The sequence below is a fragment of the Pelecanus crispus genome, chromosome 2, assembly GCF_030463565.1.
Source record: "Pelecanus crispus isolate bPelCri1 chromosome 2, bPelCri1.pri, whole genome shotgun sequence".
NCBI lineage: Eukaryota > Metazoa > Chordata > Aves > Pelecaniformes > Pelecanidae > Pelecanus > Pelecanus crispus.
In genome coordinates, this window is record NC_134644.1 from 4,657,403 (window position 1) to 4,675,962 (window position 18,560).

At 40.0% G+C, this 18,560-nt stretch overlaps 1 protein-coding gene across 1 annotated transcript in view; it reads right to left on the reverse strand.

Moving 5' to 3' along the window:
* ADCYAP1R1 (ADCYAP receptor type I) overlaps positions 1-17,591 on the reverse strand; it is a 103,332-nt gene extending 85,741 nt beyond the window's left edge. Inside the window, exon 1 of the mRNA XM_075706534.1 lies at positions 17,541-17,591. Coding sequence (XP_075562649.1) covers positions 17,541-17,591 — 51 coding nt within the window. The remainder of the gene's footprint in view (positions 1-17,540) is intronic.
* Between the last annotated feature and the right edge of the window lie 969 nt (positions 17,592-18,560).

Consider the following 18,560-nt stretch of genomic DNA (forward strand, 5'->3'; position numbering starts at 1 on the left):
TTTTCGGGCTTTTTCCATCTGGGTTTTGGAAAAGAATGGAAACTGCACAACCTCTCTATGCAACTTACTCCAATGCTCAGTTATCCTCAGGGTAAAAAGGCCTCTTTTTACATCCAGTATGAACTTCCCTTGTTTCAACTTATGCCCATAGTCCTGTACTCCTGTATAAGACTTCTCTCACTGCAGGGACGTTGGGAAACAGAGAAGCTTTTAGGAGTTCTGCATTTGTCGTGCTGCCGGATGCCACATTCATTTGCAAGGCAAGTTCTTGTTATTACTCATTATTATTTGCCCATTTATACTTCATTACACTTAAACAAAACCCTGAAGAGAAAAGATCTTAGACAGGAAATTTGTTTTGTGCAGGCTCCCAGCAAGTTCAATAGAAACCCCATCTGAGTCACACTTGGAACAGAAATGCATGATGAACAGCTACAGGAGGCTGCAGAAACACTTTCTACACACACACACACATATACCCGGCCCAAGGGAGAAAGCTTTAATTAATCTACTAATTAAATTAAAGCTATTTGCCCTCAACTATCACACATATTCCTCCCTTTCACTCCTCCCCACAGGCGGCTCCAGCAAGTGCGTCATGCTACAGCTCTCACTCTAATATTCCCCAATGGGGCTTTGGGACTGGGGAGAATACTGAAGAATGGTGGCAAACAGCTTATTACAACAGTGGTAATGGGAAGTACTCAAGCTCATTCTCAATTTTCCTCCTTCTCCTTTCAGCGCTAAGAGACATTGGTTTAGATAGTGTGCCAAAGTGGAGGGGAAAAAAAACCCAACCACAACCGAAAAAACCCACTCAAATCCCACAAGGAATCAAATCTTTGCACAAAAGACTGTGCCTAGAGTAGCTTTCTCAACAAACCCTTCTTTCTCCTTCCCGTCTCTGGAGAGTTTCGCCACTATTTCACGGTAAAAACTCAAGGAGGGGAATAAAGTACATATTCATGAAGGAACGAAGAGATCAGACTGAATGGTGCGTCAGAGCACCAACACAGTGAAACGAGCCAGCGTGGAGCTCAGCAGAGGGGATTAGAAAGGAAGAGAGGCAATATAGGAAAACTTCCTAATGATGATCAGTTAGGCCATACACAGAAAAAACACCACCAACAAAAACAAATTACCAGAGAAAGAGAAGAGTCATCTTGAGAGGCATTTATGACCAGCTTTAGTTGTCCCTGGGCTATGGACACTGCCTGGGAGGAAAGTACAGCAGTGCCTGTAAGACGATTGCTGGCAGAGCCACGGTGCATGAGCTGCCATGTCCCTCCGATGGCCCAACTTACAACTCTGAAGAGTATGAGGTAGCTGTGCTTTCCCATGTGTTTGTCACATTCACAGCCATTTAACATTGATACAAATACAGAATGTGATATAAAATGTTGCACTGATCAGCTGAGGAACTGAGGTGTCATTCGAGCAATCTAATTCAAGGGTAAGGAAAGTTTCTACTCGTCTTAAAGATGTCAGTGTGAAATATTTCACTATTTTGTAATCAAAATTTTAAAAGTGATGGAATCTGCTCAGGGCAGTGGGCTGTGAGGAAGTCCAGATATATGAACATGTTCCTGCAGGATGAGAGAGGATATTGAAAAACTGAGTTTTCCACATGATAGAAAATTCCAAAATTTGCCTGTATGAAGTTATTAACCACTGTAATCATCCAGTCTGGGTTTGTGCACAGAGAATGATATTAATGCTACTTTTATTAGGTCATCTAATAAAATAGGTTCCTATTATGATTGTCTGCCGAACGATGGGTACCTTACCTGTGTATTTTTCTTTACGGAAAGGATGGTCAAGAATTGGAACAGGCTGCCCAGAGAGGTGGTGGAGTCACCATCCCTGGAAGTGTTCAAAAAACAGGTAGATGTGGCCCTTCGGGACATAGTTTAGTGTAGTCTACCCTTGATTGGCTTAGAGTAGACTTGGTAGTGTAGGTTAATTGTTGGACTGGATGATCTTAAAGGTCTTTTCCAACCTAAACGATTCTATGATTCTATGATTTAGGACTGCATCAGTGCCGTGCTGCTGAGAAGCATCAGCAGACATTCCATGCTGTTAATGGTCGGTCAATATTTATGGCCTAAGTTACCTGGGTGAAAAACATGGTATGGAGAGAGACTTGCAGTGTCAATGTTTGTTTCTTGCTAGTAACAGAAATGAGAGCCCAAGGTGATTTGTGCAGTTGTGAATATTGCACTAATGAATCCCATCCTCACCCTACTTCTTGGAAACTGTCATCTGTGCACTGCTTTTCCACCTAAAGCACCCCAGATTTTATAGGCCAGCAGAAGTATTGCGCTATCATTGGGCACATGATTTAATCATGGCTGATCACCAGTATTTAAATATCTGGCACAAGCTCTTTAACAGCAACATTTAAATGTTAATTCTCAGAAAACATAATCTCTGGTGATATGCAGTTGTATTATGACAGTGAATAGCTGACTTCTGGGTAGACAAATCATTGCCAAAGGGGTGATCAGTTCCACCAACACAATTCCCTTCACTGTTGCAGCAGACAGTATTCGGTACATTTGTGATTCATAGTAACTTAGCTACATGCAATGTTTTTGTCTTGGGCTTTTGTAAGCTTAAAAATTATACCTGTTTAAAGATGCCCTAGACATCACTGAATGTAAGAAGCCACATTACATTTTCTATAGTATTTATCTCGTTAAAGTAAAGGAGTCAACTTCTCAAGTAATGTATATTGACAAATAATGTCTTACAATGGGACATTTGGCCTTTGTCTTTAACCATATAGCCTATATTTTCAGAACCTGAGAACATGCAGCTCTGAACTAGGATCATGCTTTGTGATTCGAATGCAATTCAAATGTACCCCACTCAAGAACATGCAGTGAACAGGCGATGGAGTACAATTTTGAACCTCAATTCCCCATTCCTGATATTTCAAAGGAATGATAAAAACATATTGCTTTCATATATGCCATAAAAGAGAAGCACATGCCCAGACTCACTATCAGCAGGGACCCACGTATTAACCACAATAAAAACACAAGAGGCGCACAGCAATAATTGACATTTTCACAGGAGCTTGAGAGATAAGAAAACACTATCACACCCAACTCCTTTCTTTAATCACAAGAGTTGAATTCTAGAACATCTTAGATGAGGCGTTACATGTAGTGGGATTTTCTTCTTACAGACTATAAAAAATCCAGACCATCAATGTAAATCCATTTTCTGAGGAGTTGAGAGCAGCAGCTATACGGAAAGAGAGCAGAGATAGGAACCAGCAATGCGTGATGAAATCTCCAGCCCACATCACACACTGGGCAGGCTACGTACTAACAGTGGGCCAGCTATAACCTTCTTACACCCCAGTAAATCTTCCCTGTTAGAAACCACTCCTGCTTTTTAATTTTTTTTTTTTTTCACATTGCTGTGGGATAGGATCCCCAAAAGTAGAGTTGGTGTTTTGGATGGGTAATACACTGTATAAAAGGTTGGGGCTGGCATGGAACAATGTATTTGAGACCAGTTCTAGCTGCAGGTGTTAGACATACAGCTCCCTCTTTCTCCTTCCCAAAGTTTCCTCCTCTTTTTTCACCCCTTTCCTGACATTTTATGTGCTAATATTATTATTTACTACTTGCTGTATTAAGAATACTCAGCCATTATAAACTCTAACTCCAAGTTCTTATGAACCATGATGTAAGAATGTTACCATGTCCTGCAAAAAGTGGGGCTCCTATCCCTGCGTGACTCCTTATCTGAATGTTTTACTTCATGTGGTATGAGGATAGAAAGCTGCACAGAGACTGCCCATGAGACAATCATGTGGGTAGGAGATAGGTGGGACCCAGCCCCTGCTCTGCTAACTGCTCTGTTAGCAGCATAAAATGCGTGCAGCAATGTATTTATCACACATGCACTGCTCATGAGGCGTTCTTAGAAAATCCTTACCAATGACTATATTTCATGAGCCGAACCTCAAGCAGGTTTCAGAACATTCAGAAATATGAGGGGTTACAAAACAACATTGCAAAGTTACTAGAAAACAAAATGAAACAACAAAACACAGTGCCAGATTGCATACCCTACCTCAAATTCCTATTTTACTCTTATATCACTGCAGGGTATGATTTGATTTAAGGAGGGACAACATGCAGTGATAGAGATAGTCTTCTTCTAAGAACAGATCTCCCCCTTAAAGGGTGACTTCATTCCAAATAAACCAGCAGGACTTGGATGCATTTCAGACCCTGACAGATAAGCCACAGGTCTCACTTTCAGAGTCTTGTCATGACCCAGATTCTGCTCCAACATTTTCTACTCTACTGCTCTGCAGAAATTTGCAGATAAGGGATACCTTACTGAAGGACAGATTGAAGATGCATTTTATTATTCTCATGGTACATATCCTGTTGTTCTCAGCTCCAACAAAATGCAGCAGGCATCTAAAGTGTTAAGCCAGTCACCTCGGTTGGCAGGTACAAGGGTGTTCTTGATGCAGAACTCGGTGGCACAGGGGCTCTCTTCAAGGGTAACAGATGCTTCAGCTGTGCTGTTTGCAGCTGACTGCAATGCGCAGATATTTAGGACTCAGAATCTTTTGCATATTTAAACAAGAGACAATTTTTCAGTGTCAGAAAGAAAGAACAAGAAAAAAAAAAGGGCTTTGAAGTCCAGGCATACATGGTTACTACTCTACTCTAAAGATAATAAACGCTCTCCGATATGTTCAAGCCTCTCTTCCAAGATTTAATTTGCTAAAGGGGTGGAAGCATCAATAAATTGGCATCCTGGAAAAGAGGTAAGGGCTCTGCTGGGGTATTTATGCATGCTGTATTTAACAGGGTCCTTGGATGTTGACTAAGAGAGCCTACTGTTATGTATTTGGGCTTGAAAATGCTGGATCTTACTTCATCAGTGACAAAGACCACATCATAGCCTCACTGATACCTGCTTCTGAAATTTTCAGCCGTCCTAGATTCCCACACATCTTGATGTAGTATGTATCCCAGCAATACAAGCCAAATTTTGCCTCTATAGTTAACAGCGGTGGGTGGTGAGAGCCACGTAATACCTGCAACACCACCTCAGAAAACATGCCCTGCTTTGCATGACAGCTATGAGTTTATGCCTGTGTCTTTCCCTTGATTGTTCTTCTTAGTAAACCAAAAACCTCAGAAAAGGTTGGTGCTCAGGTTCAGACGAATTTCCCACATGAACGCCTGCCCAGGACTTGAAGTGGCCAGAATTTCTCAGATATTAACTTTAACAGCTTCATTTTCAGCTCCCTACTCATATCCTTTCCTTCCAAGAAGTTAATTTCTCTTCTGCTAATGTATTTCCAGTTGCAGAGAGAAAACTCAGTTCCGCCATGTATATTATTTTTACATCTCAGGGAGTTCAGGCCCTTATTGCCTATCCTACAGCCATATATGTGCAATGGAATAAAGACACACAAAGCATTTCTTCTAAGGTAAATGGTCTAAATTTTCATAACTCCACTTATTTCTGAATTATAGTATGACAGACAAAAAAAAAAAAAAGATACAGCCATGAAGCCCTTGAAATGGTAAGATTAAACTGCAGTAATATTTAATTTGCTTCAGATTGAAGTTAATAGAAAGAATAAGGTTTCCTTTTCCATGGGGAAAAGTAGGGTCAAAAATGGGGGTACCTATTTTAGACTGCTTTGATTTTCCTCCTATCAGAAGAAAACATTAACACACGTAAATACTGTATGTCTAATACATACTGAAGAGAGAGGAAGAGATTCCTCTGCCATGAGGGCAAATTGCTGTCATACTTAAGGTAAACAAAGATTTGAAAGCAAAATTAGTGAAATTTATTTTGTATTTTCCCTCATGGGTTAGTCTGGGTGACTCCAATGTATATTAACTGTCATTTATTTGATCAAGATTACTGTGTTCAGAATTTCTACATGACACCTTTGACAACAGATATAAATATTTCACATTTTCACATATGAAAGAAATAAACTGAATAAAAAACACTGCCCCAAAATGCAAGCAATCAGTACTGAAAACAGAATTTTCTCTAGACTAATGTTATTTGTACACATCCCTGTCACTTATCCTTTATTTTTTGTCACATTACATTAAACTCAGGTTTTCATTCTTCCACATTTTTGACAGTGTTATTTCACAATGGCTTCTGCCAGCTTCTGCAGCTGTTTGGTGTTTGGTTTTTTCCCAAAGCCAAGAACACAGCTGGAAGATTGCCACTTCACGTTGCTCAACATCCAAAAGCCTCCAGTTGGAAGCTGTGCCATGCGGTGGGACCTGACCTCAGTACAAGATGACCTGCCCCTCAAATATTAATTGTCACCCACAAGGTGTTATTTTGGATTTTGTTAGCAAAGATGTAGGAAAAATCCATGGACACAAGAGGGAAAAGAAATTGAATTTCTATCTTTGTGTCCTGCAATTAAATAGGTGCAGAATTAATGTTGTAACCAATAGGTTACAGTGTGAAAATGAAAGCAAAATCAACCTTATACTATCTGGTTCCCATCTACTCCTTTAATTCACAGAAAAATCCCTAAAAGATTAAAATGCAGCTAGTAAACAGTTGAATAAATAGAACAAATAAACTCCGGTGAAGTGGAGAAGGAATAAGTATGTTGACACAAAGATGAAGACATTAATCAGATGAATATTTACATGGGACTTTCACATCAGTGTTAGAAAAACAGGAGGCACTGCACTGTGCCCTGGCCATCCCCACCTGTGCTTTTCCAGAGCACCCAGGGGTGCCCCAGCTGCTATGCCATGTACTATCAGTACATGTGCATAGATTTTGTGGGTCAGAATAAGTTAGATAGCAGGTCACGTACAAAGAAATGTGAGAGAAAAGGCAGAAAAAGAGGGATGCTTGATCGTTGGTTCAGTACAATGAACTGGTGAAATAATGTTGTTGTGCTTCACTCGGATACGACTGATCGTCTTGTTTACAGTTTGAGCTGCAAAATAAACCAAATACAGAACCCAACATTTTTTTCAGGTTAGCTGAAGATATGGATCTCAGCATGTCTGAAAGCCAGGTGTCTCACAGAGCTCCTTGACCCTGGGCTTACATGCAGGTCTCCAGGCAGCTCACCGGCATGTGCTCCTCCATAGCGCAGCGCTGAGATTAGCAAAACTTCTCATAACCCATACATCTGTCTTTGGCGCCGTCACTCTAATACTTGAGCACACCTTAGCATTAAGCGGATTTATCTTTTCCACACTTTTTAGCGACAGGGCAGTGCAGCTGGCCTCATTTGACACAGAGGGAACTGAGCAACAAGAAGCTGCAGCATTGCTCAGATCAAGCACTAATCTGGGGCAACAAGAACACTTCATCTTCAAGCTCTCATGCCTTAGGTTACCGCTCTAATTGCCAGATCCTGAATTGCCAGACACCTGAATTAGCTGTTAGATTAAAAAAAAAAAAGCTGATGAGTATTGTGAGCAGTAGCAGAAGGCTTTAGCCATTGATCACATAGATTAGTGTCTCCTAGTTGAGCTCCTGTTTGGACACTCTGGTGTCTAGCAAGGTTTGAGCTTATGCTGAAGTTCATTTTTCTGTAAGGAATTAACAAAGTCTCTGTCTTTGCCTAAACATTTTTAGGTAACTGTAAGAAAATTAATTGGTCTGAGAATGTTGTCCTTCTGTCAAATTTAGTTGAAGCCACCCATAGCATTCAGGATTTGGGGGGAGATAGCTGACCTGGAGGAATGGAAAAATAAATACATATGCATAGATGTGATCACCTTAGTCTGCTTTCCTTAGGGTATCAAAGGCCCTTCAGCATCTTACAGCCCATTCCCACTGATATTGCCTGCCTGTACAAAATTCCTGACTCTCCCACAGCTGCTCTGCAAATGGAGTGCCCAAGGGAATGCCTACAGCTACAGGCAGTTACAGGATGAATGGCAGCTTCATCACTTTTGATGTCAAAGCTTTTAGGCTGAAAATATGCAGTGGGATTCCATAGTTGTTTTAAATTAGCACACAGTTGGTTCACCTGGTGTTCTGCATTACTGCAGACATAATAGACAATACATGATGGCCAGAAAGGTTTAGAATTTGCGCATCTACATGACTGGAAGAGGTAATGAAATGGACTAGCTTAGCCTGAAATTCCATGAGAATTTAGTTTCTATTGCAATACAAACATGTCATGTATTTTGTTATGTTGTCTAAGTAATGGAGCAAATGATCATAAAACCAGCTAACAGAGATATAATAACTAAAACCAGCTCAGCCAGGGGGCAGCAAGAAAAAAGTACATTCTAATATCTGTAAGGAAGTAAACACAAATTTATACCCTTGAGCTTTAGCGTATCTCTAATCTTATTCAATATACATTTTGCATTATCAGTTACCTGGCAAGCCCTTAACAAACAAGAAAGCCAAAATAAAGGTCCAGAACAGTTTTATGCCAAAATATGTAACATGCTCAGATGTGGCTGTCAGGTAAGAATAATTAAAAAAAGAAAAATCTCTCTACTTTCCCTTCCCAAATCTTCAAATACCAGTAGCTCCAATTATTGACAAACTGTTCGAGGAGTCTTCAAACAACCAAATCAACAGCCTGTATTTAGCCTAAATAACACCTGGATAACACCCTTTGGTGCAGATGCTGAGTCAGAGTGAGATTGTGGTACCGAAAGCGTTTGAAAAGAGTACACAGAAGCTAAAGTGTTTTCTTTTTCAATCTAAAGCTCTTAGAGAATTAATAGGAATTTTACACTCCAAAAGAAGCCTACTGAGCAATGTTTGACAGAAAAGGACATTGCATAAATGTGTTATTGGGAAGGCCAGGAACAGTAAAAAACTTTTTCACTTTGCAATCCTCAACAGAATTTTTCAGCCTAAGTGTACATATATAAAGTATATTGGGACTGTGAGCGCAGCCACCGAGTGCATACAAAGCTTGGGAAACGGTTAAACCCACCAACTAGCACAAATGAAATCTGGCTGAAAGACGTTCATTGAGACTATTGTCCCTCAGGAAACAACACGTTGATTAAGTTTACAGTCTAAACTGTATGGACAGCAAAAAAAAAAAAAAAAAGAAAAAAGCTGTCATTTGTTCCTTTTTAGAAAGGGGGAGGAGAGTTATAAAGTGCTCCCTTTTCATATTGTATCTTGTCTGAAGACAATATTTATTTAGAAATTTTATTTTGTACAAAAAAAAAGGGAAAAAGTGGTTGAAACTCAGTTTAAATTCTTTAAACTTTACTAGAAAGAATAAATCTGTCAAAGTACCAAAAATATTTTTAAAACATTAAAATGTAATTATGTGGGGAAAATATTTTTCCTGTTCTCTCTAAAATGGATCTTATTTCATTTTTTTAAAGATCCTTAAGTATTTAATGGTATGCATTTTTTATTTTTCCTTACTAAAGACACAAGGATCCATTGACATCTGCCCTCCCCCATACAAGATCACACATTCAATACTCTACTTTAAAAATGTATTCCAGGAAAGGTAGTAAACAGCATTTGTGATAACCTTGCAAACCACCCTATGAAGATGAGTCCCAAGATGTTGATAACGCAAGACAATAAATTGGGCAACAGCGACTTACTGTCATCTATTCATCATCCACATGACATTCATAAAATGTAACATACTGCTCAATAAAGATGAGGTTTCTAAAAACTAAAGAAACTAAAGTCTAGTCTGAGCTAATTTTTTTTTGATCCTGCAGTAAGGACAACACTGGGGGCGTTAGGATGGATTATACCAATATCTAGAGGTGTCTGTCCCTTGCCATTGACTTTAGAAGCATCATTAGTATGTATTAATATAGGTAAATATCTTAATCTAGACATCCAGCATTTAGGTGGCTAAAGATCAGTCTAAGTACAAATCTTGACATCAGTTAGGTACACACAACTCTGCTCTACCATGCACAGGAAAGTACAGAGCAGGTCCCATTCATTAGGAAGGTGATGCTCTCCATTTTGTGCACAATTAGCATTATACGGCATGGAAGAAATATATCACAGAGATCACCGTATTTAGTATAGAAGGGGACCCATACCTCCAAAAGCCTCACTTCCAAGTGATTTCCACATGGGGAAAAAAAAATCTGAGAGAAACCCCATTTTCTTTTCAGGAACATGAATACAAGCTCGCCTGGAGTGAGCTATTCGCCCCTTGCCCAGAGGAACAAAGAGGGTTTTGTTGAGTTGGGTTCTGTGCCCTTGGGGACTGCAGTGGTAGCAACACTTAGGCTTTATGGTTGGCAGTGTTTTTTAATGGGCCTCATAGGTTTTGATTAAATAGCCATGTCTCTATTGCTTTGAAAAAGCAGCTCTGGAAGCATCCTTAAGCACTGTATGTCTGCCTTGCAAGTAATTTCTGACCTTATGGCTATTGCATAGACAACCTCTGGACAGTTCATCTGGAGGGCCTTGTGGTGTGTAACCCTGGGGCAAGCACTGATCCTGCATGCTCCCCCAGGCAGGCTCACAGCATAGCTACTTGATCCTCAGGGAGGCCCCAAATCTTGCCATAGGACATACATTCCCTCTGAGAAGCAGCGGAGTTTATTTCGCAGATTGGGAAGAAACAATTTATTACAAGCCATGGCGAGAGGGGCAGGAGGGCATATAAAAGACCAAATCCCTAACAGTGCAGTGATGCAAATGTGCATTTTTTTTCTTATGCTTTTCCTCTCTTCCTGCTCTTTCGCTTCCTTTTCCCCCTTCCTTTTAATGTAGCTTTGGTTCTGCATCGCAGCTATCTCTTCAAGCTGACTCCACAGTAAATCTTCTTAGGCTGCTGACTCAGCAAACCCAAGAAAGAGCAGGCCAGCAGCACACTTGCTAGAGACTTGAATAATATCCCTCCAGGTGCTGGATATTAATAGCTGAGCAACATGAGAAGTCACTGATTCTGATTTTTTTCTTTTTTTTACAGGCTCCTTTTTAAGAGATCTTTTTTTATTTCCCAATTTGTTATTTGACTGCTCATCCAATGCTCCTCCAAGCTCATGAATACAAAACAAGCAGGGAAAAGAATCATGTTAATGTCCCTAAATCAGTGTTGTCATCATATTATTTGCCTGTCACAGAAATTATTACTACTACCAGAGGGCAAAAAAGTGAACACATAAATGTAGGGCAACGATTTTTTGGCTTTGTAACCTGTTGCCTTGCATTTCTAAGACCTAGATATCTTGCCTGCCTAAAAAGGAAAGTTTCATGTAGATACTTGTGTTTGTGCATAGCGTTGTGAACCACATGTTGGTAGAATATGCCTATTTCTAGACTTTCTTATTTCAGTTGTCATTCATGTTTTGTGCAAATAACCTTAATAAGCTTAAAAACTTTTTAAACAAGCGTGTCTTTCTTCAGCTTCTGCAATAACCATAACTGACACCTGATGTGCCCAGTGGGAGATTCAAGTGCTGGTGTACTAAACAGAACACCAACACAACATCAAGGTCTCCCACCAGCTTCAAGCATCTTAGACAGAAGAGTCAACACACTAGGCTTTCTCAGAAAAACCCAGATACCTCATGTGGAGATATCACATGAGAAAAGCATGTATCTGTAAACATGTATCCCACCTAGCTGACAGGCTAAGGACCATCTGGAACCTAGGATCTTAATTTTTGTGTCTCTGAAAGGTGCTTGAAGTTGGTTGGTATCAAGGGCACTGTCATTGTCTTGCAACACTGATTTTCTCAGATGTTTTTTGTGATAGAACTCACCAGAAATTCTGAACCTTCTCTTTGAAACTACCTTACCCAATATTATATATTCTGAGACTTTTTTTTTTCTTTTTTAAACAAGGTATAGGCTTTTAAGAGGTTGTTATGTTCTGCTGATTGTCCCCAGCACCATCTCCTTATGTTAAAAAGGAAAAGCTGTAGCAGCAATAATGTCTTGGCTGGCTGAGTTTTTTCCTCCTCTGGAGAACATTCCTAGCAGTTCCCTAGCTATATTTGTACATATTTGTATCTGCATTACATAAGTAATAGGGAAGTCCCATGTAACTGTGCATTATGTTAGAGATGGTTGGAATCCTACAGAGAACTTGACTTCTCTAACAGGGTTATGAGATGTTACAAATCACAAGGCAGATAAACTCATTAAAAGCTGTGTCATGAAGTCCTGCATGGAAAAAAAGGTTGCTTAAATAGCAGGGACCAATACAACTATCTATGTTTATGCCTGAGGAACCTCACATTTGGGCTGCAGCAGAAAATGGGTGCTCTAACAAACGTAGCAGGGTTGGAGAGAAACTAGTGTGTCTGAATACACTGTCTCTCATCTTTAAAGAATGACAGAGATTGAAATGTAGATGATGCTATTTGAACAAAGCCTGGCACTGGAAATTACAGCTACAGAAGAATAATGGAGGTTACAGAGATCTCTCTGCTCTGTAGACTACACAAACCCTTAAAAGGCTGAGAAATATTACCTCCTTCAGTAAACAGGGTCTGAGCAAACAGATCTAGTTTCTCTCTTCACCTCTTAATGAATTGCTTAAGCACAATCAGATCGAGGTTCCATTCCCTGATCTGTGAGATGCTGTCCGCGCATCCAAATCTGTATTTGCCCATCTGACCCTCATACAGTGATCGCACTTCAGTACTGGAATACAAGAGGCATCACTTACACCTTTCTTTTTCATCTCTCTCTTTTTTTTCTTTTAAGGGGAGTCAGTGAACATGTGTTTGCCAGCTAATGAAACACTATGAAGAGTATCTCATCACTTGAAACATTTAAGCTTAACAATATTGAAAATGCATCCACAAGAAATTCTAAGTATAAGCTGACGAAATACATCTGATTGAATTATTACAGACAGTTAGAACACCTGCATTGCAGTTACATTTAAAATTCAGTTCATATACTAGGCCAACTTTGTGAGTCATGAATTTCATTGTTTCTCAAGTACATTTGGAACCAGACAAAGAAATGATGGTTTAGGATCCTATCTCCTCAACAATTTTATGATTACTTTTGTTAATATTTCCAATAAAAAACCAAGCCCTCTACTATCATAGATGAATGGAATGAGAAATCAATCAAAACGGCAGTGAAAGTGAATTCAGAAGCAAAAAATAGGTAGGATGAAGAAAACTGATGTGCAAATGAAAAGAGTTGTCCAGACAAAACAAACAGAGTGACTGAAAAGAAGCAGCCTAGCTATCAAAAAATGGATTAAAACCAAGTAAAATAGCAGCATAGATATTTAAAGCTAGGAAAAAATTTAAAAATGGGAAAAAAAAATAAAGCTCAAGAACTCCTCTAAAAGGCCTAGCAGATATCATGCTTCTAGATCCTGCCTTCAGTCCCAAGTGATCAATGAGAAGGTAGAATACCTTTGTGATAGGCAAATAGAATATCCTGTTAAACACATGAAAACTAACCACACTAGTCTCTGACAATTAGAATTGGCTTAACATGCCCATTTCTAATTATTTATTAGCATATTATTTTCTTCTTGTCTTCTGTGCGTCTATACTTGAGGCCACCTAGAATTTTCCATTAAGACACTTTGTCCTCTTTTTGCCTTTTCTTAACCTATTTATGAATGCGGACATTAGTCCGGACGCTTTGGTTTTCTGTGGGTAAAATGGGTCTGTCTATTGTTGAAGCCAAAAACTGCACATCAAAGCAGGTGTACAGATTCAAGAGCTAACGCAGCCACACTGACTGTGAGGGATGGAGACATGTGACCCAAAATGGGGACCAAACCCAACTGCTGAGAACAGGAGCTCTCCTTGAGAGTTATTGGAAATTTCTTGAACATTACCAGATATGTTTAGAGGAAAGCAATGTAAAAGAAGGGTTTTTTCAGGAGCTTCTTGGAGGCTGGGATGACATTCAAATTTACTCTAAATTTTTTAACAGTCACACCCACTCCTATGGTAGAAATCTGAAAATCTGCATGACAGAAAAGTACCAGTTTGAAGACATCAGCATGTTAGAGGTGGTTTGAAGAGAAAGTGTGTGTGCCAATGGAGAGAAAATGTGTTACCACAAGCATTACAAAAAAGTCCCAGCAAGGAAAGACCATGAATAACATTATATCATTTCTGAACTTCGGTCTGTGAAAAGGAATTGAGGGATGTAAAAAGAAATTAATACTATACACAAATTACAGTACAATCTCTGTCATAGGCGTGAGTCTCTTCACTGACCAAAGAAGTGTGTCAGCAAATACATAAGTTTATGTGTGTAAAATTGTTATCTTTAGTACCTGGATTCCTGCAAGAGATTATAATGAAACCTTACACTCATAAATGAGATCATAAACATTGCAGAAACAGCATATATAAAAGCATATTTGTTCTTATTAACTCTGGATTGCTTCATAGTATTTCATTAGAGAGCTGCTCTTTCCTAAAGCTGGAGATGATCACTAATTATCCAGCTCAGTGATCACAGTTACGTCCTGAAATGCTAGGGATTGGAAATTTGCTGTCCTTCTACATTTGCCAGGAAGGTCATCCATCTGAAAGCTGAAGAGATATGTTCAGTCACATTTATTTCCCTTAATTAAAAATTGTTCACCTCTAAATAAGAAGACACCTCTTGGCTGTCTCAAGCTGAACACCAAAAATCTTGAAATATTGAAGATCACTGGTCATTTAAAAAAATGTGTTTTACCTTTCCTTCATATGACCATTTAATTAATTTTTTTCCAGTCCGAAAAATATGCTCTCATACCCAGGAATTCAGCAGCTCTACCAGTCTGCTTTCCAGTTTCACCCAGTGTAGGATGCACCTCACCAACACTTACAGATGAGGAAACATTGAGGCTGTGCTGGGCTTAGCTGTAAGATGGGAGCTCCTGGGAGACTGAGACATGACAGTAGTCATTTCTGGATCTCAAACAAGAAGAAACAAGGTGTGTTTATGTAATCTAATGTATGTCCAAAAAAACAGCATCTGAACTTTAGCTAACCTTCTTGTATAGTCAAGAAGACAGGAACCTTGTACTAACATAAGCATCTAAAACAGGTTAAATGTGGGTTTTTTTCCCCATCCCCATTGGCTTAGTGGAAGTCTAGTGCAACCAGTTCAGATACAGAGTATAAAAATTAAACATACTCACTTTGTTAATAAGTAATACTTTCTACCTGGCCAGGAAAGCTAGGTAATAGTCAGAGGAGTCACGCACTAGAAACAAATTCAAAGACCAGTTATTTGTGTGGTAAGGGACTATTATTTAGACGAATCAAAGCATACTACCAGTTCCAATACTATTTACAGAATTTGGCTGAATAATTGTATTGGGTTTGCGTGGCAAGGCTTTTGTAGCAGGGGGGCTACAGGGGTGGTTTCTGTGAGAAGCTGCTAGAAGCTTCCCCTGTGTCCGATAAAGCCAATGCCAGCTGGCTCCAAGATGGACCTGCCGCTGGCCAAGGCCGAGCCAATCAGGGATGGTGGTAGCGCCTCTGGGATAACATGTTTAAGAATGGGGGGAAAAAAACCAACCCGGCACAACTGCAGCCAGAGTGAGGTGGGAGAATATGTGAGAGGAACAGCTCTGCAGACACCAAGGTCAGTGAAGAAGGAGGGGGAGGAGGTGCTCCAGGCACTGGAGCAGAGATTCCCCTGCAGCCCATGGTGAAGACCCTGGTGAGGCAGCTGTGCCCCTGCAGCCCATGGAAGCCCATGCTGAAGCAGATATCCACCTGCACCCAGGGAGGACCCTGCACCAGAGCAGGTGGATGCCCAAAGGAGGCTGTGACCCCATGGGAAGCCCACACTGGAGCAGGTTTGCTGGCAGGACTTGTGACCCCCTGGGGGACCCATGCTGGAGCAGTTTGCTCCTGAAGGACTGCAGCCCATGGAAAGGACCTATGCTGGAGCAGTTTGTGAAGAACTGCAACCCATGGGAAGGACCCACGTTGGAGAAGTTGGTGGAGGACTGTCTCCTGTGGGAGGGACCCCATGCTGGAGCAGGGGAAGAGTGAGAGGAGTCCTCCCCTGAGGAGGAAGGAGCAGCAGAGACAATGTGTGATGAACTGACCACAACCTCCATTCCCCATCCCCCTGCGCTGCTGAGGGGGAGGAGGTAGAGAAAACTGGGAGTGAAGTTGAGCCTGGGAAGAAGGGAGGGGTGCGCGAAGGTGTTTTAAGATTTGGGTTTTATTTCTCATTATCCTACTGATATCCTCTGATTTGACTGGTAATAAATTAAACTGATTTTCTCCAAGTTGAGTCTGTTTTTCTTGTGACAGTAATTGCTGAGTGATCTCTGTCCTTATCTTGACCCACGAGCTTTTCAGTATATTTTCTCTCCCCTGTTGAGAAGGGGAGTGATAGAGTGGCTTTGGTGGTAAGAGGTAGAGAATGTGTATTTTTGTGTGCCATAATTAAGATGAGCCCTGTATGCTGACCGTTATGTATTGTAAAAGACAGGTCACACATTCAATACACGAGTGCATTGAATGAGAGAAGAAACTCTAAAAACTGCTAAAAGATACTCTGGTCACATCACTACCATACTAAATCTTTCTTATTTAAAAATAAAACCAAAATGTATGTCAAGAATGCTTTAAAATACCTAGCTATTAAAGTGAAATACCTGGCTATTAAAGTGCAGTAACATGAGAATATCTGTATATTAAGCAATTGTAAAGCATTTGCATGGAAGTTTTAAAAGGCTATTAATGAGAATGAGATAGAGGGTTTAAATACTAGTGCTATTTGTCATAGTATCCCTCTGTTCAATGCTTCTTGAGAGGTGATGGAAAGCACAGTTATGATCAATGGTCTAGCAAAGAACTGAGTTGAAATGCAAGATGAGTTTATTATAGGGGTTGTATATGTTCCTCACAGTTACAAAGTGAGAAAGCATTCTTTACTCAGTGGTCTTATGGCTGTTATGTGAGGCTAGGTACAACTGCAACACATGGGGGAACAATGGGCAGGAACAGAGTTACAATCCCCAGACGTGTTAAGACTGAGTGATTCATGGGATAGCATGTTACTTAGCAAGTAAAGACTTATGGGGAAAATAAGTCCCTGTAATCTTCATAAAGAGTTGAAGGTCTTCAGAAAAGTGAAGAAAGAGTTTGAGCACCTGTATCTTTAGAGGCCCCCTTGTACGGTTTCATAAAATTGGCGCTCTGAAAATGGAGGCCTCCAAAAGCACTGGCTGAAATGTCTTGAGGCTTAGGTTTCACAGGGTTGTTGGGAATCTCTAATTTTATCCCTTCTGCCTGGAAAAAATAATCTTAAACCAATGGATTTGAAACAGGTTACCCCACTATTTTTTTTAATTATTATTTTATTTGATTTTCTGTTTAATCTCAGGTACAAACAGTGAACAAATCCCCCCAAGGAATTGACTTGCCCTTCTACAGGATGAGCAGTGATCACAATTCTATTGCATCCACAAAAGAGGTTAGAAAAGTCTTAAAATAACCTATGGGGCCACATAGAAGAAGCCAGAATCAGTGTCTGCAACAGAGCCTTCACTCTTAGCAAGTGCTGGCCTTAAGAACAAGTATTTATATCAGTACAATGTGAATAAAAACATTTTTCCTTACCATGGGAAGCAATATGAGAGTGAAGAAGCAGATCTTCCAATTGATGGCCATCTTCTCTCTTAATTTTGAACTTTAGTCAAGTTTTGCTTGTTAAATCTATTATTAGGGCTGAAGCACACGTTCTCTGCAGATCTTTTGGTTAAGGTCTTCACATCAAGACTCAAATCTCTGCAGTGAAAGAGGAAAATTATTATAAATATGGAAAACATGAAGAGAATAAAAAAGAAACGGACAGAAAAGAGAGAAGGCAACACTTGAACTGTGAATTGTACATATTAGAGATCAACCATACTTGTCTGGATTGCAGCTATTATAGATGGTCTTGGATACTTAATTTAAAGCCAAAATATATGTCTGTAAGATCAGTAACTTGTATCATAGAAACTACGGAAACAGGTTCTGTAGCTGCAAAGACCTAATTGTACCCAAAGGAGAAGACAGGATGGATTATTTTGAAACAGAAAAAGGACCTAACTGTCTGCTTTATTTCTGAAGTCATGATTTGACCTTCATGATTTTCAGTAGTGTCTCAAAAGCACAACTGTCTGGAGGCTTTTTAGGAGACTGTACAACATGATGATTTACTCCCAGAGATCACTTGTCCAGATAACAAAATCCATGACCAGAGTTGTTAATAATCTGATACCTTTTTGAGAACTCAGCAATAGAGATGCAAAGGAACTAATTATATTGTCAGGCTTGAGATTCATCCATGACATAAGACAGAATTGACTTATATGGTCGATAGTGTCATGCATATCTGTGACTTCCGTTGTTTGGTCTCTGCCAAGGAGCTAGACAGGTGGTCAGGACATCAACAGTGTTGCATACCTGACATTAGCTCCGTCCTAACACCTCCTGCCATAACCCAGTGTTTAAAAATTCCCACTCACTCCAAATCATGATGATTCCTCAAACAGTTTTTCATTCAAGAGAACATCTCTGTCTCAGTCTCTGGCTGGATCCAATCCTCATTACCTTTCAAAACACAATCCTGCCTCAGATCTTGATACCTTGGTG